General features: G+C 42.9%; 1 protein-coding gene across 4 annotated transcripts in view; it reads left to right on the top strand.

Moving 5' to 3' along the window:
- The window catches only part of LOC136831343 (ATP-dependent DNA helicase Q1-like), a 443,841-nt gene that overhangs the window by 139,182 nt on the left and 282,265 nt on the right, over nucleotides 1–22,394 (top strand). For all 4 annotated transcript variants that reach the window (XM_067091647.1, XM_067091648.1, XM_067091649.1 and 1 more), the window contains 2 exons: nucleotides 18,090–18,264; nucleotides 18,615–18,781. In XM_067091647.1, the coding sequence (XP_066947748.1) occupies nucleotides 18,090–18,264; nucleotides 18,615–18,781 (342 nt within the window). The remainder of the gene's footprint in view (nucleotides 1–18,089; nucleotides 18,265–18,614; nucleotides 18,782–22,394) is intronic.

Here is a 22,394-nt window from a genome sequence, read left to right as displayed (position 1 = left end):
TGACGTCCCTTCGGCAGTTCCTGTTGTCGCTGAGTCCCAGGCTGCCAGAGATTATTTTGCTTGGAGTGTGAGGTTCTCAGGACTGCTTTTCTGTCCTCCGAGGCGTCCTCCCAACAACCAAGGGGTGGAATTCTCGTAAGGACTCTCGTCCTCTCAAGAGGAGTTGTGTTCAAGAGGAGGACGCTCGAAGTCAGTCTTCTTCACCGGCTAGTTATTTTGAAGCCTTTCCACCGCAGAAGAAGTCTAGGATTTCGTCTGATGAGGATGTTTATTCTCCGCCCCAGCCATCTATGGAGAGAACTTTTCTTGCTCCTGTGAGGAAGAAGTCTGCCTTGGTCCCCTCGCCCATCGTCTTCCCATAGGATTGTCTCTCCTCCCAGACAGGATTCTTCACCTTCTAAGAAGATTTTGTTGGAGATGCAGCGACAGTTGTCTTCTCTTATTGCAGAGAAATCCGGACTCTGCTCCTCCAGTCACCTCAAGGACTTGACTTTGCCTGTCAAGAGATCAAGGAAGTCTCCTTCTCCTGCTCCCGCTTTCACGTCGTCTCCTTCTCCTGTGTCGTGAGCCTTGTCGCCCTGTTGTTTGCTCTCTTGCTCCTGTCGTGGCGCTGCGTCAACAGGACGCTTCCTCTTTGGGTGATAGAGCTTCTTCCCCAAGTTGACGCTTCATGTCGCTCTTCAGGGCGCTTCTGTTCAGGGACTTCCAAGACAGGACGCTCTTCCCCGTTTTTTGGGGTTTCGCCCTGTGACGACGCTCTTCAGGACGCTCTCCAGGGCGCTCCGCAGGACGTTCCAAACCAAGGTTGCTCTTCAGGGCGTTCCGGGCATTCTGTTTCATCTGAGAAAAGAAGATCCCTTCTTCGGTTTGGACCTCAAGGCCTTTGCCCCTAAAGTGTTGGGTGACTCGGTTTGCTTCTCCGGCTGTGGCGGGAGAGGTGTCTGCCGACACTCGGATCCTGCTGAAGTCGAGCTCTCTTCTGCTTCCTCTTCTTGATTACCAAGTTTTAACCAGCTTGGCTTAAGGACTTGTTGGGGACAAGTTTAAACCTTCCCCGGTTCCTCTTTCTCCTCCTTCTCAGCTAGCTTCCTCCAAAGCTAGGAGAGCTCCTGTCATTTTCCCTAGAAGATGACTTCTTCTTGGCGACCAAGAGGGCTTTCAAGAAAGTCAACATGTGGATGGAGGAACGAAGTCCCATGGCAAGACCTCTTTTGCGCTGTGCCTCCGTCTCTGGCTTTCAGGCAAGGCTGGTATGTGGTATGAGACGGGGAAGATCTCAGCCCTAGAGTTCCTTCCTCTTCTCAAAGGGATTTTACCAGTCTTGTCGACGCCTCCCGTAGGTCCCATCTGCCTACTGCTAAGGTTTCTTGGACCTTGTCAGAGACCGACCATCATCTCAAAGGTCTCTTCCGCACCATGGAGGTGTTTAATTTTTGGACTGGTGCTTGGGAGCCTTAGATCTTAAGCCCTTTTTCTCGGACTCTATTACTTTGGGGAGCTCTCTAGTGTCCTTAACTGTATGGACAAGGCAGTTAGGGATGGATCTGAAGAACTGGCGTCTCACTTTTGGTCTGGGCCTCTTAAAGAAGAGGGCCTTGTGTTTTGTGACTTCACTGCTAAGTCTGTCTCTCCTTCGCAAGGGGCAGAATTATTGTTCGCTCCCTTTGTCCAACCATCTGTTCCCCCAGTCCTTGATTCGGGACATTTCAGGAGTCTTAAGGAGAAGGCCCCAAGACCTGTTGGCTCATTCTTCTAGACGTCCTCCAGCTCCTTCTTCTTCTTCTTCTGCTTCAGTTTTGTCCTCCAGGAAGAAGAAGCCCTTTACAACCCTAGAGGAACTTCTTCCTCTAGATCGCCTCCATAGGTTGAGGAAGAGGTTTCACCAGAGGAGCCCCCCCTCTAAACCTAGGGGAAAAGTGACTTCTTTCACCTCCAGACACCTGTAGGAGCCAGGCTTTTTATTTTCAGGGAAGCCTGGAGAACAAAAGGGGCACACAGCATGGTCTCTAACTGTCTTAGAGAAAGGTTACAAGATCCCCCCCTTTCTCATGTTTCCACCCCCACATTGCAATCGTCGCCCAGGGATCTGTCTCAACTTACCACCAAAGAGAGAAGCAACAGATTCTTTTGGACCTCCTGGAGCAGTTGTTAGAAAAAGAGCCCGGAACAAGTTCTGAAGTTGTCGCTTCTCCGGGGTTCTACAACAGGCTTTTCTTAGTCCCGAAACAGTCGGGAGAGTGGAGACCAGTCCTAGATGTCAGCGTCTTGAATCGCTTTATTTCAAAGGACAGATTCAAGATGGAAACGCCTCAGTCGGTTCTAGGGGCCTTAAGACCAGGGGACTGGATGGTCTCTCTGGACTTACAAGATGCGTATTCCATGTTCCCATTCATCCTCAATCAAGGAAGTACCTGAGATTTGTGCTGGGGACAGTCTTCCAGTTCAGAGCTCTCTGCTTCGGTTTCAAGCACAGCTCCCATGATCTTCACGGTGATCATGAAAAAGCGTTGCAGGAGAGGTGGCTTCACCTGGCGGGTGTTCGTGTCATTCTACCTGGATCGACTGGCTCATACGTTATCTCTTCTCGGGAGAAAGTGTCTGGAGGACCTGACTTTCACACTGAGGTTGACGAAAATCCCTGGGACTTCTTGTGAACCAAGAAAAGTCCCATCTATCCCGCCTCAGTCCATCGACTATCTGGGGATTCAGATGGATTCAGTGGCTTTTCGAGCTTTTCCATCCCGAGAAACGGCAACGGCTTTGCTTAAGCAAAGTTTTCGTCCTTTCTAGGGAAAGAAACATGCTCGGTGAGGGAATGGATGAGTTTGCTTCCACTTCCATTTCCTCGCTGGAGAAGTTTGTTTCCTGGGGAGGCTCCATCTCAGACCACTCCAGTTTTTCTTGGCGGAGAACTGGAGGAAAAGGAGAATCTGGAAGAGATTTTGAACGCGATATCTCCTGCTGTCAAGGATCATCTGAAGTGGTGGTTCGACCCCTGGTAGTTCTTGCAGAAGGGGTTTCTCTTCAAATCAGAGCCCCGACCTGAGTGTTGTTTTCTCCTGGCGTCCAGGGAAGGATGGGGAGCAACACTAGGAGGGGGAGGAAGTGTCAGGCACCTGGAGAGGGGAACAGGTGTCCTGGCACATAAATCTCAAGGAATTGGGTGCTATCTTTCTGGCTCTTCAATTCTTCGAAGCCCAAGTTGCAGGCAGAATTGTCCAAGTCAATTCGGACAATACCACAGCTCTAGCGTACCTCAAAAAACAGGGGGTACTCGATCTGTTCCCTGTTCATCCTACTGCTGAGGAGATCCTGCTCTGGACTCATGCTCGAAGGGTCACTATTCTCAAGAGCGAGGTTCATTGCTTCAGGAGTGGAGAATATCCGAGCAGACCTTCTCAGTCGGCAAAATCAGCTGCTACCGACCAAGTGGACTCTTCACAAGGAGGTATGTTTAGAGTTGTGGAGAATTTGGGGACGTCCTCTAGTGGACCTCTTTGCCACGTCCAGGACGGCAAGACTCCCCTTTATTGCTCTCCTGTCCTAGACCCAGGAGCGTTAGCCATTCCTGACGCCCTCCTCTGGGACTGGAAAGGCCTTTCCTTCTTTACGCTTTCCCTCCCTTCAAGATCCTGGGAGAAGTGATAAGGAAGTTTGCAACGTCAGAAGGAGCAAGGATGACTCTAATAGCCCCCTTCTGGCCAGCAGCGGATTGGTTTCAGAGACCCTGTCCTTCCTAGTGGACTTTCCAAGAACGCTTCCATTGAGGGTGGACCTTCTCAAGCAGCCGCATTTCTCTTAAGGAGGTTCCACCAAAACCTCTCCGCTCTGAGTCTGACTGCGTTCAGACTATCTCAAAGTTGGCCAGAGCAAGAGGCTTTTCGAGATCTGTGGCAAAGGCCATCGCCAATGCCAGGAGACCTTCTTGACCCTGCGGTCTACCAGTACAAGTGGTCTGTTTTTCAAGAAGATGGTGCAGGAGTAAAGGAGTTTTCCTCGAACTCCACGACCTCTGTACCACAAATAGCTGACTTCCTTTTTATCTTAGGCATAAGAATAAACTGGCAGTCTCGACTAAACAAGGGATTATAGAAGTATGTTATCGGCAGTTTTTAGGCACAGAGGCCTGAACTTGTGCGATAACAAGGATCTTCACGATCTATTAAGATCCTTCGAGACTGTCAAAATTCCTCAACTCAGGACACCTTCTTGGAATCTGGATGTTGTCCTGAAGTTTCTTATGTCTAGTAATTTTGAACCTCTGTCTTCGGCTTCCCTCAAAAACGTGACGAGGAAAGCTGTCTTCCTAACGGCTCTGGCGACAGCTAAGAGGATCAGTGAAGTGCAGGCTATTAGCAAACATATTGGCTTTAGGGGGACTAATGCTGTATGCTCCCTAAATCCTTTGTTCTTAGCCAAGAACGAAAATCCTTCAAACCCTTGGCCCAAATCTTTTGAAATCAAAGGTTTGACGGAAATACTTGGGCAAGAGTCAGAAAGAGTCTTGTGTCCTGTCAGGGCTCTTAAGTTCTACTTAGCCAAGACCAAGAATACTAGAGGCTCATCGGACAATCTGTGGTGTTCGGTGAAGAGACCTGATCTTCCTTGTCCAAGAATGCCTTAGCATTCTTTTTAAGAAGTGTTATTCGAGAGGCTCATTCCTCCTGCCTAGAAGGTGACATGAGACTTCTGAAAGTAAAAGCTCATGAAGTTAGAGCTATCACCGGGACTGGACTCAGATGGCTTTCAAAAGAATATGTCTCTGAATGATATTCTTGGTGCTACCTTCTGGAGAAGTAATTCAGTGTTACATGCCAAGTCTGGGGTTACTTGCTGGGATGTGAAGACGACATTTGAAGACTGCTCTTCGGGTGGGACCGTGGGACGTTTCACCGCTCTTTCTGACACTATGTTGGGAGAAGAAGGCAATACTCATCCTATCCTTTAGGGGTTAGGTAGTATTTTTTAATCTTGTTGTTGTTTATTTCTGGTTGTTGGGTGGCCATTGAGGTGGACATCCCAATTTTTTAGCCTATGCTAGGTTCTTTTATACCTTAGATAGGGCGGTCAGGTGGTTGGTCGTTTTCCTTCTCCCTCTCTGTATGGTAACATGATCTAGTCCTTATATTGTGGTCACGCCCCACCATTGGACAGGTCATCTGGATCTCTCCAGCTTTATAGGTCCCTACCTTGCTGGAGACTCTGGATAAGCAGAAGCAGGCTTGGGTGACAGATAACCTCGAAATCAGCTATGCTAACAGGTAAGGAACCAAGGCAAAATAAATGGTACATTTATTTGTTTCAAATCCTATTCTGTCTCTTCCCACCTCCTAAGTGGTGGGATTCAGCTATATTTATATCTGGCAGGTAAGTTGTCATGAACAAAATGATATTTTAATGATAAAATAAGGTTTGTTCATACTTACCTGGCAGATATATATTACTGTGCCCTCCGCCTCCCCTCTTAGACAGTGGCACTAGAAAATCTGAATAGAAAATGGGAATGGTTCACAAATTCCACACCTCCCAGCGGCTGAGTATCAACCACCTGGCCACACTTGTTTTGGTTCGTGAGTTTTGAAATTCTGTCGGATTTTTAGAAATACAGCTATTTATATATATTGCCAGGTAAGTATGAACAAACCTTATTTTATCATTAAAATATTTTCATTTTATTTTTACAAGCTAAAATATAAACAGCCATGCGAGCAGGGTATGTACAAATGCGCAAACTCATTTGCTGGCATCGGATAACTTCCTATAGCATGTTTTGGTACATTTTGTTACACTTATAACTGTAACAACAGCGTTCCTAGGATGCGTATTACCATGAGGAAAAATATCATTCTGAGGGCAACCTTAATTACCAATTTGATATCAACCATCCCATTCATAGGAACAGATCTAGTACAATGAATCTGAGGCGGATTCGCAGTAAGCAATGCAACCTTCACATTATTCTTCACTTTCCACTTCTTATTTCCATTTATTATTGCAGCTGCATCCAATGACTTTTTATTCATATTTTATGCTACTGTATTCTCATTTATATTTTTATGTATTTTCTAATTTTTAATTTGTACAACCCAAAATATAAATGGAATCGTGTGTGTAGGGTATGTACGAACGCACAAACTCATTCGCTGACCGGAAAACCTCCTACTGCTTGTTTTGGTTCGTGATGTTACGATTATGATTTTTTATTTCATATTGTATGCTATTCTCATTTATGTTTTTAATGTATTTTTTTATTTTTTATTTTTACAATCCAAAAGATAAATGTAAACGTGTACAGTACTGTATAGGGTACATACGAACGCACAGTTTGTTCATGACACTTACCTGACAGATATATATATAGCTGTATTCTCCGAAAGGGACCGACAGAAATTCAAAAACTTACGGCACACGCAGATGGGCCAGGTGGTTAGTACCCATTCCCGCCGCTGGGAGGCGGTATCAGGAACCATTCCCATTTTCTATTCAGATTTTCTCTGTCGCGGTATTGTCAACACCTGTTGTCAATACCTCCGCCCGTTGATTTCGTAAACTTTTCCACTGAGTATTCTGATTGTCTTTTGGTTTTTTGACTTTGGCTTTGTGGATAGGCATACGCTTCTTTGGACTGATTTGATTTTGGTTTTGGCTATTTCTTGAACAAGATGTCTGGTTCTAGTTCTGCTAGTTTCAGGGTGTGTGTTGTGAAGGAGTGTAAGGTGAGGCTACCGAAAGCTTGGTAGACCCTCACACAGTATGCATGAGATGTAGAGGGCATGTCTGTATGTTGGATGATCGCTGCAAGGAGTGTGAATCGTTGCCTGATTCTGATTGGAAGGCTTACGATTCTTACGTTCGCAAAGCTAGAGCGTGACCGTGTAAGGAGGTCTTCCTCCAGGAGTGTGTCTGTTGGTGGGAGTCAGGGTATTAATTTATCTCCTGTTAATCCTACTAATGCTTCTCCTTTCCTGTAGAGTCGCCTTCAACCCTGTGATTGCGTCTGGGAAGGTAATGCCCTTGCGCAGATTTTGAGCTCCATTCGTACTTTGGAGTCTAAGGTGTTGGCGATCGAAAGTGCAGTGAAGTGTAGTGATCCTCCCAGTGTTGTGGAGGGGGCGTCAGATCGGCCCTATAATGCCTCTAGGCCTGGACCTCTGCCGAACTCCCAGGACTCAGGGAATGGGCATGTCGAAAGCCGCAAGAGGGTTACGGGGACCCCCCACCGATCTGGCGTCCCTTCGGCAGGCCTTGTTGACGTCTCCCAGGCTGCCTAGGATCGTGCTCACGCACGGATCCTTAAGGATTGCTTCTCGTCCTCCGAGGCGCCCTCTCCACGTAAGGGGTCGCGTTCTCGGTTGGACTCTCGTCCGTTCAAGAGGAGCCGCGTTGAAGAGGACGCTTCTTCTCCTCTTTCTCGTGCTTTGGAATCTTCTCCCGACTGGCTGCGCGATTTGCCGCCGCAGAAGAGGACCAGGACTTCTTCGGAGGAGGACGTTGCTGAACGTCCCAGCCGCCCCAAGAAGAGAGCTCTTCTCGCCCTTGGTAGAAGGAGGAGGACGTCTCCTTCCCCTCTTCTTCTCATAAGAGCAGCCCTTCTCCTGAGAGGGCTTCCTCTCCTTCGAAAAAAGTCTTATCCAGGATATGCAGCGGCAGTTAGCTTCCCTTCTCGCTGCTAAGGAGACGGAGCCTCGTGGCGCCGTAAGGATTTGACGCTGCCAGTTAAGAGATCTAAGAGGTCTCCCTCTCCTGCTCTTCGTTCGTCTCTCTCTCCTGCGGTTTCTCGTAGTTGCCCCTCATCGTTCTTCGGATCATCAGCTCTCCTTGCCCCGTCGTGGACGCTGGTTGATCAGGGCGCTCCTCTTGCAGCTCGGCTTGCCGCTAGTAAGAGTTCGCGCCAAGACGCTCTTCTTGACACTCCTCTTGCTTCGCTCTCGTTTTGACGTTCGCAGGACGCTCCCAGGACGCTTCTCTTCATTCCCGATCTCTGCACGACGCTCTTCAGGACTCGTCAAGAAGCTCGTCGGGTCGCTCGTCAGGACTCGTCAGGGCGCTCGGCAGCTTGTGAGACAGGGCGCTCTTCAGGACGCTTTCGGCTGCTTGTGAAGCAGGACGCTCGTCAGGACGCTCGGCAGGGCGCTCGGCAGGACGCTCGTCAGGACGCTCGGCAGGACGCTTCTGTACGAGTTGCTCCGGACTTTTCTGCTGCTTCTTCCCACGAGAAGAGGTCTCTGGGCTGAATTGGACCCAAAGGTCTTAGTCTCCCTCTAGCCCCGGAAGACTCTCCTGTCGCTCCTGTCGAAGAGGGTGGTTTGTCTCAGGAGTCGGACTCTGCAGAACAGGAGCAGCCCCCTCTGTCGTCTTTCTCCGACTACCGGGTTTTGGCTAGTATGCTTAAGGAACTTTTTCCAGATAAATTTCAGCCTACTGCTCCTCTTTCCCCTCCTTCGCAGTTAGCTTCCTCGAAGGTGAGGAAATCGCCCGGCTTCCTGCAAATGAAGACTTCTCTGGCTACTAGAAAAGCTCTCAAGAGAGTCAACTCTTGGATGGAAGATAGGAAGTCTCAAGGAAAATCTTCCTTCGCTCTACCCCCGTCTAGATTGTGCGGGAAAGCTGGAATGTGGTATGAGACGGGAGAGGAAATTGGCTCAAGAGTTCCTTCTTCCTCTCAAGGCGACTTTGCGAGCCTCGTTGATGCTTCAAGGAGGTCTCTCCTTTCTTCGGCGAAAGTGTCCTGGACTCTTTCTGAGACCGACCACCATCTGAAAGGCCTTTTTCAAGTCTATGGAGGTTTTTAACTTTCTGGACTGGTGCTTGGGGCCTTGGACTTAAGGACTCGTAGTCCAGATTCTATTTCTCTGGGGGAGCTGTCCAGTGTACTGTCTTGCATGGACAAGGCCGTCAGGGATGGCGCTGATGAACTGGCTTCTCATTTTGGTACAACCCTCCTAAAGAAGAGGGCTTTGTACTGCAATTTCGCTGCCAAGTCGGTTTCTCCTGTTCAGAGGGCTGAGTTACTTTTTGCCCCTCTGTCTAGCCATCTCTTCCCCAGCCGCTTGTCAAGGATCTCGCCTCCAGCCTTAAGGAGAAGGCTACTCAGGATCTCCTGGCTCAGTCTTCCAGATGTCCTAGTGTCCCTTCCATGTCATCGCAAGGACTTCCCTCGAAGAGACAGAAGCCCTTTCGTGGGAGATCTTCCTCCTCTAGACCCTTTTCGCGAGGAAGAGGTCTCTCCAGACGCGGAGCCCCTTCTTCCCAAAGGGGCAAGAAGTGACTTTCTCCACCTCCAGACACCAGTAGGAGCCAGGCTTCTCCTGTTTTCGGAAGCCTGGAAAGTAAGAGGGGTGGATTCCTGGTCCCTCAATGTAATCAAGAAAGGTTACAGGATCCCGTTCCTCGAAAACCCCCCCCTGTCCTCAACTCCCAGAGATCTGTCGCCTTCTTACCGTCCGGAGAAGCAACAGATCCTTTTAGATCTGCTGGAAGAAATGATCGAGAAGAGGGCCATAGAGCGAGTCCTGGATCTGGAGTCTCCAGGTTTTTACAATCGTCTCTTCCTAGTTCCAAAACAGTCAGGGGGGTGGAGACCAGTCCTGGACGTCAGCAGACTGAACAATTTTGTCGTCAAAGAAAAGTTCAAAATGGAAACGCCCCAGTCTGTTATCAATGCGCTGCGACCAGGCGATTGGATGGTCTCTCTGGACCTCCAGGACGCTTATTTTCATGTCCCCATTCATCCTCAGTCGAGAAAGTATTTGAGATTTGTCCTTGGGGGAAGAGTGTACCAGTTCAGAGCTCTCTGGTGTTCACAGTCCTGATGAGGAACGTTGCCCGGTGGCTTCATCTTGCCGGTATAAGGATCTCGCTCTATCTGGACGACTGGCTCATCCGAGCCACATCAGAACAAAGGTGTCTGGAGGACTTACATTCAACTTTGAAGCTGACAAAGTCCCTGGGACTTCTTGTGAATTTAGAGAAGTCGCATCTGATCCCCTCTCAGTCCATTCTTTATCTGGGGATTCAGATGGATTCAGCGGTTTTTCGAGCCTTTCCATCCCAGGAACGTCAGCAGCACTGCTTTGTAAAAGTTTCGGCCTTCCTGGGAAAGAAACATGCTCGGTGAGGGAATGGATGAGTCTGCTGGGGACCATTTCATCACTAGAAGTTTGTTTCCCTGGGGAGGTTGCATCTCAGACCCCTACAGTTCTTTCTTGCGGACAACTGGAAGAACAAGGAGGATTTGGAGGAGTCTCTCAGGATCTCTCTCTCTGTCAAGGACCATCTTCGGTGGTGGCTCGATCCCTTAAAGTTGGCAGAAGGGGTCTCTCTCTATCTTCAGAACCCGACCTAGTGTTGTTTTTTTCCGACGCGTCCATGTCGGGATGGGGAGCAACACTGTGGGGGGAGGAAGTGTCAGGCACCTGGAAAGGGGAACAGGTGTCCTGGCACATCAATCTAAAAGAACTGAAAGCGATTTTCTTGGCTCTTCAGTTCTTCGAAGATCAAGTTGCAGGCCGGGTAATTCAAGTCAACTCAGACAACACCACGGCCCTGGCGTACCTCAAGAAACAGGGAGGTATTCATTCTCGGTCCCTGTTCTTGATCGCCAAGGAGATCCTGCTGTGGGCACATTCTCGTCGGGTGACAATTCTCACTCGTTTCGTAGCAGGGGTCGAGAATGTACGCGCGGACCTTCTCAGTCGGCAGCATCAGCTTCTGCCAACAGAATGGACTCTGAACGCGGAAGTGTGTCAGGAACTTTGGAAGCTTTGGGGACGTCCCCTGGTGGACATTTTTGCTACTTCAAGGACCACAAGGCTGCCCCTTTACTGCTCTCCCGTTCTCGACCCGGGAGCCCTAGCAGTAGATGCCTTTCTCTGGGACTGGAAGGGTCTAGATCTGTATGCCTTTCCCCCATTCAAGATTCTGGGGGAAGTCGTCAGGAAGTTTGTAGCCTCAGAAGGGACGAGAATGACTTTAATCGCCCCCTTTTGGCCTTCAGCGGAGTGGTTCATAGAGGTCATGTCTCTCTTGGTGGATTTTCCAAGAACACTTCCTTTGAGAACAGATCTTCTCAAACAACCCCACTTCGAGAGGTACCACAAAAACCTTCCCGCTCTGAGTCTGACTGCATACAGACTATCGAGAAGTTGCTCAGAGCGAGAGGTTTTTCTAAACCAGTGGCTAAGGCGATCGCCAACGCCAGGAGAGCCTCTTCCAGCGCAGTGTACCAGTCTAAGTGGGTCATTTTTAGGAAGTGGTGCAAACTTAAGGGAATTTCCTCTACCACAACCTCTGTGTCCCAGATAGCGGACTTCCTTTTTTATTTGAGAAAGGATTTAAAGCTGGCAGTCCCTACCATCAAAGGCTATAGGAGTATGCTGTCAACGGTCTTTAGGCATAGAGGCCTTGACTTATCGGACAATAAAGACCTTCATGATCTTCTTAGGTCTTTTGAGACGTCTAAGGTAGCCTCCCCTAAGTTACCTTCGTGGAATTTAGATGTCGTTCTAAAATTCCTGATGTCCAAGAGATTTGAACCTTTACATTCTGCTTCCTTCAAAGATGTAACCAAGAAAACTATTTTCCTAACTGCTCTGGCGAAAAAGAGAGTTAGTGAACTTCAAGCGATCAGCAAGATTATAGGTTTCAGAGGCCCTGATGCTGTCTGTTCTCTGAGCCCTATGTTTCTTGCCAAGAATGAAAACCTGTCTTCCCCTTGGCCCAGGTCCTTCGAAATTAAGGGCTTGACGAACATCACTGGACAAGAACCTGAGAGAACCCTGTGTCCTGTCAGGGCTCTGAAATTTTATTTACAGAGGACCCAGGATTGTAGAGGTCCTTCTAGCAATCTTTGGTGCTCGGTTAAGAGGCCTGATATACCTCTCTCGAAGAATGCCCTGGCGTTCTTTTTCTTACTTCTCACCATCATAGACGCCCATTCCAGTGTGCTAGACGAGGATTTGAGAACTTTGAAGGTCAAGGCTCACGAAGTGAGAGCCATTGCTACCTCAGTGGCCTTCCAGAAAAACCAGTCTCTCAATGACATTCTGGGTGCCACTTTTTGGCGAAGCAATTCTGTCTTTGCTTCTCATTATCTCACAGAAGTGAAAACGTCCTATGAGAATTGCTGTGCGCTGGGGCCTTACGTTTCGCAAAAATACGATCTTGGGAACAGAAAGCGACTCTCATCCTCTCCTTTAGTTTTGTTTTTGTGTGTTTTTTAAATATTTTATGTGTTGTTTTTTATGGTTGTTGGGTCTCCACCAGTGGTGGTCGCCCCAGTCCTTAGTTTATGTTAATCTTTCTTGACGTAACTAGGCTTGGTCAGGTGGTTGTTTAGTTTGTCGCTTGCCCTCACAGTAAGGTCATATGGTCTAGTCACATTGTGGTCTCGCCCCCGTTGACAGATCATCTAGATTTCACCAGCTTTATAGGTCTCTACCTCGCTGGAGTTCTCTAGTAAAGCAGAAGCAGACTTGGGTGACAGTAATCACGAAGTCAGCAATGCTAACAGGTAAGGAACCAAGGCGTCAATCGCCTACATATGTTTGTTTCCTAAATCCTATTCTGTCTCTTCCCACCTCCAATGGTGGGATTCAGCTATATATATATCTGTCAGGTAAGTGTCATGAACAAAATGATATTTTTATGATAAAATAAAGTTTGTTCATACTTACCTGGCAGATATATATAATCATAGTACCCGCCCTCCTCCCCTCAGGAGACAGTAGTTCTAGTTTCTAGAAAATCTGAATAGAAAATGGGAATGGTTCCTGATACCGCCTCCCAGCGGCGGGAATGGGTACTAACCACCTGGCCCATCTCGTGTGCCGTAAGTTTTTGAATTTCTGTCGGTCCCTTTCGGAGAATACAGCTATATATATATCTGCCAGGTAAGTATGAACAAACTTTATTTTATCATAAAAATATCATACTTATTCTCTGACGTTGGAGAACTTGCTACAACTTGTTTTGGTTCATGTTGTTACACTCATGATTTTTTCATTTATATTTTACACTATATTCTCTTTTATATTTTTACTGTATTTTCTAATTTTTTTATTTTTACAACCCAAAAGATAAACATACAAACACACAAACTCATTCACTAGTGTTGGAGAACTTCATACAGCTTGTTTTGTTTTGTGTTGCTACTTTTATTATTGTTTATATTTTATGCTATTATTTTATATTTTTACTGCATTTTCTCATTTTTTTTTTTTTTACAAACCAAAAGATGAACCCAGTTGTATGCATAGGGGAAGTACGTACACACACAAGTTTGGGGCAACAAATAATGGTGGCAGGTTGGTGCAGTAACCTGAAAATTTGAAATTGCGCTAACCAAAATTAACACTGGATTAGTGATGGAATCGGATTAACTGTTGCCAGATGGTTGACCTGTACAATTTCCTTGTGCCACTGAATCCAATGAATCCTTTTGAAGTTCATTCAGGTCTTTCACTGTGATATTAGCTTCTCTGCAAAATATGTAGTTCTGTATTTAGTCCAAAATGATTTCTTTGGGAGTGTATGTTAACCCTTAAACGCCGAACCTCTATTTACAAAAGTGTCTGTCGTATGCCGGCGGCGTTCGGGAGTTAGCACCGAAGCGAAAAAAAGTTTTTTTTTAAAAAATCACAGCACGCTTAGTTTTTAAGATTAAGAGTTAATTTTGGCTCCGTTTTTTGTCATTGCCTGAAGTTTAGTATGCAACCATCAGAAATAAAAAAAAATATCATTATCATATACAGTCATACTTCGAACTTAAGCGAGGTTAGGTTCCAGAACCCCTCGCGCAGGGTGAATTTTCGCGTAAGTTTGGCATGGTCTCTAGAAATGCTAATAAATGCTTATTTCTCAAGTTTAAACACTAAATATGACCCTAATCGTTCTCCCAAATTATCAAGTTAACTTTGAAATGAAATTAAAGTTACTGTAATTTAATTTAAAAGTTAGCATAATACATTACCCTTAAAAAAGAGAAATAAATGGTTGACATAAAAACTGAGATTTGGAAGAGAATTTCTCTCTCTCTCTCTCCCCCCTTCAAACTGATCTATTTTTAGAAATGTCTGAACCTCTTTTTAACAATTTCTTTATCCTGCGTCTCTTTCTCTTTGTTCTGAAATGCTTTTTCTTGAACAAACAGTGTTTTATATTTTGACTAATACAACTCTTAGTTATTATGTGTCTATGTTTTAGAACGTATTTGCAACACTAGCGTATTTACACTTCGTAGACGATACAGGTCAAACTAGATCAATTTAAACTATCTACTGTACAGAGAATTAATAAAGTTGTAAAAATGTGTGAGTGCAAACTATGAATGAGAGAGAGAGAGAGAGAGAGAGAGAGAGAGAGAGAGAGAGAGAGAGAGAGAGGGTTGTCCTTATTAAGAGAATGAAATTATTTATCAGTTATTACGGAGACTGAGAGAATAACACAGATGAGAGAGAGAGAGAGAGAGAGAGAGAGAGAGAGAGAGAGAGATATTGTCCTTAATTGAAATATCAAGTTATATTATTTATGAATTATTACGGAGAGAGAGAAAGAGAGAGAGAAAGAAAGTTATTCTTACGTTAGATATCAAAAGATGGAAATTCAGTATTAAACCAACTATTAAATGAAATTAAAGTTACTGTATTTTCATTTAAAGTTAGCTTAATACATTACCCTTAAAGAAAGAAATAAATGGTGTGACTCTCTCCCCCATTCCGTCGATCTATTTTTAGAAGTCTCCTCAACCCCGTTTTAAAAAAACTTTATTCTGTCACTTTCTCTTTGTTCTGAAATGCTCTATGTCTCTGTGTTTTAGAACGACACATTTGCAGTTTGTAAAAGGTACAGGTAAAATTAGATCAGTTCAAAATTATCTACTGTACAGTTAAAGACATATAGAGAAACAGTGCTGTAATACGTAGGTTGGCTGACTTCAAACGAGAGAGAGAGAGAGAGAGAGAGAGAGAGAGAGAGAGAGAGAGAGAGAGAGAGAGAGAGAGAGAGAGAGAGAGAGAGAACAGTTGTCCTTACTTAAGAGAGTGAATTTTTTTACGAATTATTACGGACACGCACACACACACACACAGACTTACAAGAAAAATTTGACCACCGATTAGCAACACTCCCCTTCTTGTCATGTTAAATGACATGTCTGACAGCTTTTGCCTTCACCTCCTTCTTACAAAAGATGAGGGAAGAATTTGTTTGTTCAAAATAATACAAATTTTGTAATTACAGTTTTATTATTATTATTATTATTATTATTATTATTATTATTATTATTATTATTATTATTATTTGAAAATTAGTACTTATTATTAGGTAAAAAGTTTATTTATCATACAAATAAACATACCTGTATACATGTACCATAAAAATTCATCTCACTAGAAGAGAGAGAGAGAGAGATTATTACTTTTAATAATATTTAATGTTATTTAATTTACACATAAAAGCTTGAAAACTTATAAATTACATAAAAAAATTAAACAAACACTTTTGCTGGGTTTCTCAGTGTTCGCAAATGTTCGCGTGTCTATGAAAAACTCGTGTATGACCATTAATTAGGTTCTAATGAAAATTTCGTGTGTCTGTGAATTCGTGCAACTCGAATCGTGCAAGTTCGAGGTATTACTTTATAGATATTGGAATATATGACAGCGTGAAAAAAAATTTCATATATAATTGTATACAAATCGCGCTGTGAGCAAAACGGTTAAAGCTAATGAATTATTTTTTTTTCACTGTATTGTACACTAAATTGCGATAATTTTGGTATATAACAAATTGTAAAACTATCAAAGCAACACAGAGAAAATATCACAAAATGATGCATGAATTCGTAACGCGCGGACGTAAAAACAAGTTTTTTTTCTAAAATTCACCATAAATCGAAATATTGTGCTAGAGACTTCCCATTTGTTGCAAAATGAAGGTAATTGATTGAATATTACTAGACTGTAAGTGTTTTAGCTTACGATTGCAGTCTTCAACCATTTCGGTTGAGTTAAAGTTGACCGAAGGTCGAATTTTTCCTATTTATCGTGATTTATATGAAAATATTTCAAAACTGATAAAAGCTACAACCATGAGTTATTTTTTGTTGTATTCTACATGATATTGCACACATTTTCATGTATAACACTTTATGTAAGGCCTAATATAAAATGGTGCGAAAATTACGACAAGGTGACTAAAGAAATTCTGAGATTTTCAGCCGAGTTACTGCGCGCGGACGTAAGGAAAAATTTTTTTCAAAAATTCACCATAAATTGAAATATTGTGCTAGAGACTTCCCGTTTGTTGCAAAATGAAGGTAAATGATTGAATGTTACTAGAATATAAGAGTTTTAGCTTACAATTGCGTTTTTCGACCATTTCGGTCGAGTCAAAGTTGACCGTAGGTTGAAATTTTGGCACTTATCGTGATTTATATGAAAATATTTCAAAACTGATAAAAGCTGCAACCATGAATTATTTTTTGTTGTATTCTACATGAAATTGCACACATTTTCATATATAAAACTTTATGTAACGGCTAATATAAAACGGTGCAAACATTACGACAAAGTGACGAAAGAATTTCTGAGATTTTCGGCAGTTACCGCGCATGGACGTAAGGAAAAAGTTTTTTTTTTAAATTTACCATAAATCGAAATATTGTGCTAGAGACTTTCAATTTGTTGCAAAATGAAGGTAAATGATTGAATATTACTAGAATATAAGAGTTTTAGCTTACAATTGTGTTTTTCGACCATTTCGGTCGAGTCAAAGTTGACCGAAGGTTGAAATTTTGGCAGTTATCGTGATTTATATGAAAATATTTCAAAACTGATAAAATTTACAACCATGAGTTATTTTTTGTTGTATTTTACATGAAATTGCGGACATTTTCATATATAAAACTTTATGTAATGGCTAATATAAAACGGTGTAAAAATTACGACAAAGTGATGAAAGAATTTCTGAGATTTTCAGCAGAGTTACCGTGCAGACGTAAAGAAAAAGCTTTTTTCAAAAATTCACCATAAATCGAAATATTGTGCTAGAGACTTCCAATTTGTTGCAAAATGAAGTTAAATGTTTGAATATTACTAGAATGTAAGAGTTTTAGCTTACAATTGTGTTTTTCGACCATTTTGGTCGAGTCAAAGTTGCGAGTCAAAGTTGACCGAAGGTTGAAATTTTGGCACTTATCATGATTTATATGAAAATATTTCAAAACTGATAAAAGCTACAACCATGGGTTGTTGTTGTATTCTACATGAAATTGCGCACATTTTCATATATAAAACTTTATGTAATGGCTAATATAAAACGGTGCAAAAATTACGACAAAGTGACGAAAATTTCTGAGGTGCGTCGCTGATGCTCTGTAGTGCGAGAAGAAAGAAATTCTTGCAGGCGCGGCTGGGTAACGCTTGTAAACAAAACAACAGTGTGATCCGTGAACTCCCAGCATCCCTCAAGGCGCGTGATTTAAAATCTTTCACAAACTAGGCCTATAAGTATTTTTCCGCGAATATTTAAAAAAACTTTTTGTAGTCAACGTACCGTACGTCCACTCGGCACCTGACAGACAATTTTAGTCGACGTACGATACGTCCAGTCGGCGTTTAAGGGTTAATGAGAATGACCACTATCTTTTAAATGCTTTTAATGACTGAGGCTTGACAGTGCTGGTGAAAAGTGTTGCCATATATCTGTTTTTATGACCAGAATAGTCTCTGCTGACATCATGCATTTATCGTAACAGTGATAAGGTTGACAGTGTATGAATTCCTTACTCGCCCTACCAGAGCAATATTGGAACAGCTAGTGAGGGGGGGGTGTTAGAAAAACAGATAACTCTATCACTTCAAGTAATTTTAAGAAAAATTTTACAAAACACCTGAGGACAAACACTTCACTTATTAGACTGCTGAGGAAGTCTGATCTCAAAGCAGACGCTGGACATATGAGAATGAACCATCATTCACAGAATGGTTTAAGAACAACAAATCTTGACTCATCTCCACCCAAGTATTCATTTTCACTTGATAAAGTATGCAAGTGTACTATGGTCAACATATGTTTGCTATTTTTTGCAGGCAATGACAGATCCAAAAGCTCCAGTCAAGCTGCTTTATGTGACTCCTGAGAGGCTTGCCAAGTCAAAACGATTCATGGCAAAGGTACAGAAGATGCATCAAATGGGTCTGTTTGCTCGTTTGGCTATTGATGAAGTTCACTGTTGCTCGCAGTGGGGACATGATTTCAGACCAGGTAAGGCTTGATACATATCATGTAGTTTCCAGGAAATAAATTATCTTTTTATTCCTGACAGTAAAACTTGCATATGGTATACTGTATGTTGTGTAGAATTTTTGGAGCTTGACTAATACATTGAACAATAGGCTAGACTTTAGTTGCATAAGTTTTTACCTTAATGTAAGAAGCATAATATTCTAATAATACATCTTAATCTGGAAATGCTCATTTTGGAATTTTTTACAATTCTTATACCTTGATTTTGTTGAGTTTTTCATAACCCTTTTCCATATTATTAAAGAATACCTAAACTGAATGTACTGTATATTATGAATTCTTTCCTCTTGTTTTTTATGTAATTTCAGATTACAAATTTTTGGGCGTGATGCGTAAGATGTTTCCAGATGTACCCATTTTAGGGTTGACAGCAACGGCTACTTCTCGCATAATTACAGATGTTCAGAAGATTCTCAATATCCAGGGGTGCTTGATTCTCAAAGCTTCTTTCAATAGACCTAATCTTTTTTATGAGGTAAGATCCAATTGAATTTCATGTAGCAGCCTTGAAGTTGTCTGTGCCAATTTACCAGTACCTGTAATTTATTGTAATGGTAAAACTTGTGCCACTATTAATGGTCCTACTTTGAACTCATTGTTTTTGTGTTGTCTGGAATGAGATTACTAAGTGTATTTAGTTTTCCTGCTGGGCTTTTATTGAAATAAAATGCTATCTTTTGCTCATACACATATAAAAATCTTTGTTCTTTAGATAGGGACTTAGCTTTGAGCTCGAGCTGATAACAGCTGTTCAAGCTTATTGACAAGGTAGTTAATTGTGGACAGTAGGGGGAAGCCCTGCCCACTTATCGGTCTGCACTAAACTCTGCCTCTGGCCACTGTCAAGTACAGATGTCTTTCTTGGCCCTCTGTTCTGACCGTTGCTTTTTTGCTTGACAATAAAACTGTTTCTGCTTGAGTATTTCTTGAGTGCTTCTTGCTTTTTTATAGTCTTGGCTTTGTCTTTTAAATTTAATAATGAATCAAACCATGACTTGGCTAAGCCATCTTCCTCTGTACCGAGGACCCTGTTAGTGCACCTCCTGAGAGTGCATTACTTAAGGTTCATTGCAGCATTCTTTTGGTCCCTAGCTGCAACTGCTTTCATTCCTTTTACTGTATCTCCATTCATATTCTCTTTCTTTCATCTTGCTATCCAACCTCTCTCAACATTTGTTTCATAGTGCAACTGCGAGGCTTTCCTCCTGTTACATCTTTCAAACTTTTCTGCTCCCAATTTCCGTTTCAGTGATGAATGACTTATAGATCTCAGCGCTTGGCCTTTGGCCTAAATTTTTTGTTCCATTCCATTCTGTACCAAGGAAATCCCTGAATAAGAGATGCTGCCCTGGTAGAGACAAACCTTGCAATAGGTTCACATCTTCTGTTGAGGCTGAACTGTTTACAGTATATGTGTCATGCAAGAACATGTATGCAACCGAGATACTCTTTGTTTAGAGTGCAGTGAGTGGTCATTTGAATACTGGGTGAAGTTTGCCTCTAGGAAGAAGAGAGAGAAGTTCTCCCCAGTGTCATTGCTAGTGACACCGAAGGTCTTCAGCATATTCTTCTACCTGCCAAACTTCCACTTGTTGCTAACCCTTAAGGGGGATAGTTTCCTCTTTGCTGACTCCTACTGATTATTTATCGGAGAGCCTGTGAAGGGGGGAAGGATGGCTATTCTGACATCTCTCTCTCTCGAGGCCTTTTTCCACTCTGAGGGAGAGTTCCCTGGTGAGCGCTCTTTCTCAGGGCAGAAGAAGTGCCTCCTATTAACCCCTTTTGTGCAGGTGTGTCAGAGGCTGAGAGACTCGGGGAGTTGTGGCTTTCTGTGGGCCTTTCTGGGGAGCCCAGTGTTTCTGCTGTTCTTGGTCTCCTTACTGTTGGAAGGGTGATCCCTATAACCACGACCAATGTGACTATCAAGACTTCAGCAGTCACAGTCTCAACTGGCTCTCTGACCACTCTCACTTACACTGTATCCCTGCATGTGCCATCAGTGATGTGTACAGATGCTCCTCTACTTATAAACGAGTTACATTTCAAATGGTTATTCTTATCTTGATTTGTTCGCTAGGTTAGGTTCCAGAACCTGATGCAGATCAGGAGGAATTACGAATGTTTGGTAGGAGTCACTAAAAATGCTAGTAAATGCTTATTTCTAGAATTTAAACCTTAAATATGACCCAAATCATGCTCCCAATGCACTTTAATTTCATTTAAAAGTTAGCTTAATACATTACCCTTAAAAGAATAAATAAATGGTTGACGTAAAAATAGAGCAGAGTATTGTATAAAGGGTATTTGCCATGCTAGTGCATTTACATTATGGTATACTAATGTTACCCTTATACTGATTCATTGGGTGTCATTTTCTTTTGCACTCATGGTAAGATAAAACCAAATACGAATGGGGCTGTAAACTTAAAGACTGATGTTTTCTTTGTCATTGTCAGGAAGGTAAACTAGGTAAACTTCATATATCACAGAAGTCATATAATGAAGGTACAATTCAATAAAATAAAGAAAACATGTACGTAGAGGGTAGAGGTATTCAATCAATTTAAAATTAAAAAAAGCCGTACAGAAAAATAAGTTGTAAAAATATGTGTGCATGCTAACTATGAGAGAGAGAGAGAGAGAGAGAGAGAGAGAGAGAGAGAGAGAGAATACATATGCACATTAAAAATATTTACTGCACTCATACACTAGTGACATCACCTGTACAAAGCATCTGAGCTACAAGCCAATCAGCAATGTGGGAGGCTGGTACTCTGCTGTGTGACTGGCTACTTCCAACCCTTCCAGCCAATAGCGTGTCGCCATGGAGCCTACCGTGCTCTGTGATTAGTTACTTCCAACCCTTGCAGCCAGTAGCGTGTTGTCATGGATTTATACCATGAGGCATATACAGTTTACCCCCGTTATTTGCCGGGTATTGGGACCACAACCACTTGCAGTTAGCTAAAGTCCTCGAATACTTTACACCCCGTCTAAAAACGCTTATAACTGCCTATTTTAATAGTTCAGACACCAAAGACCCCATTAAAAAAAGTTTATAAACCTGGTTTAGGGAGCTGTAGCGACTGGGAGGGTTCACTATAAGGAGGTCTGTCCTATAAGGAGGGGAGAAAACCAGTTTATTACTAGGGCAAAGTTTACTAACCTGTTTCTTTTCCCAGGCTTATGTAAGTCTCTCTCTCTCTCTCTCTCTCTCTCTCTCTCTCTCTCTCTCTCTCTCTCTCTCTCTCTCTCTCTCTCTCTCTCTCTCTCTCTCTCTCTCTCTGAGTTAAGAAATATTTAAATATGCATTGAAAAAATACATTTATTGATATTTTGCTGTTTGCATTGATATTAATATTTAAAGATTTTTAATATTTTTTTATCAAAAAATGTATTTGGTCACAAAAATAACAGGAAAATACGGCAATTAGTCACTATTGCTTAACGAAAAAATCTGCAAATAGGCAAATTTTTTGCGAACAATTTGGAGATACATTCCATCCACAGAAAAATCTGCGATTAGGTGAAGCCACAAATCCTGCACCGCAAATAATCAGGGGTTGAATATTACAGTAAAATATCTTTAACAGGATTAAAATTATAGCCCAGGCAGTCTCTGGTTATCGGTGGGGGTTCCATTCCCAACAGCGTGACGATAACCGAAAATCACCGATAACTGAAAATGGCAATAACAGTGCTTATCGGCACAGATAACCAGATATTGACACTGCTGTTAAGTGGGGATCAGTGCCAATAATCGAAGATCGGCTCATATCAGTGCTGAAAATGAGGTTATTGTCATCACTAGTCAAGTGCTGTAAAACCGGATCGCTGATAACCAAGCCACCGGTAACCAGGGACTGCCTATTGATAATATACAGTGAGAGAGAGAGAGAGAGAGAGAGAGAGAGAGAGAGAAATGAGGTATATTTACATTGGTAAACAAATGAATCAAGAAACAGCTGTTTTTGTGATTTTGAGGGATTTTACTTTAACATAAAGTATGCTAGTGTACCTTTGTATCATATTTATGTACAAAAATAAAATAATAAAAGATTTTCTTACTGATTTTACACTTAAAAGCA

This window comes from Macrobrachium rosenbergii, chromosome 48, assembly GCF_040412425.1.
Source record: "Macrobrachium rosenbergii isolate ZJJX-2024 chromosome 48, ASM4041242v1, whole genome shotgun sequence".
In the NCBI taxonomy this organism is placed as follows: domain Eukaryota; kingdom Metazoa; phylum Arthropoda; class Malacostraca; order Decapoda; family Palaemonidae; genus Macrobrachium; species Macrobrachium rosenbergii.
This window is presented reverse-complemented; position numbering and strand designations above follow the sequence as displayed.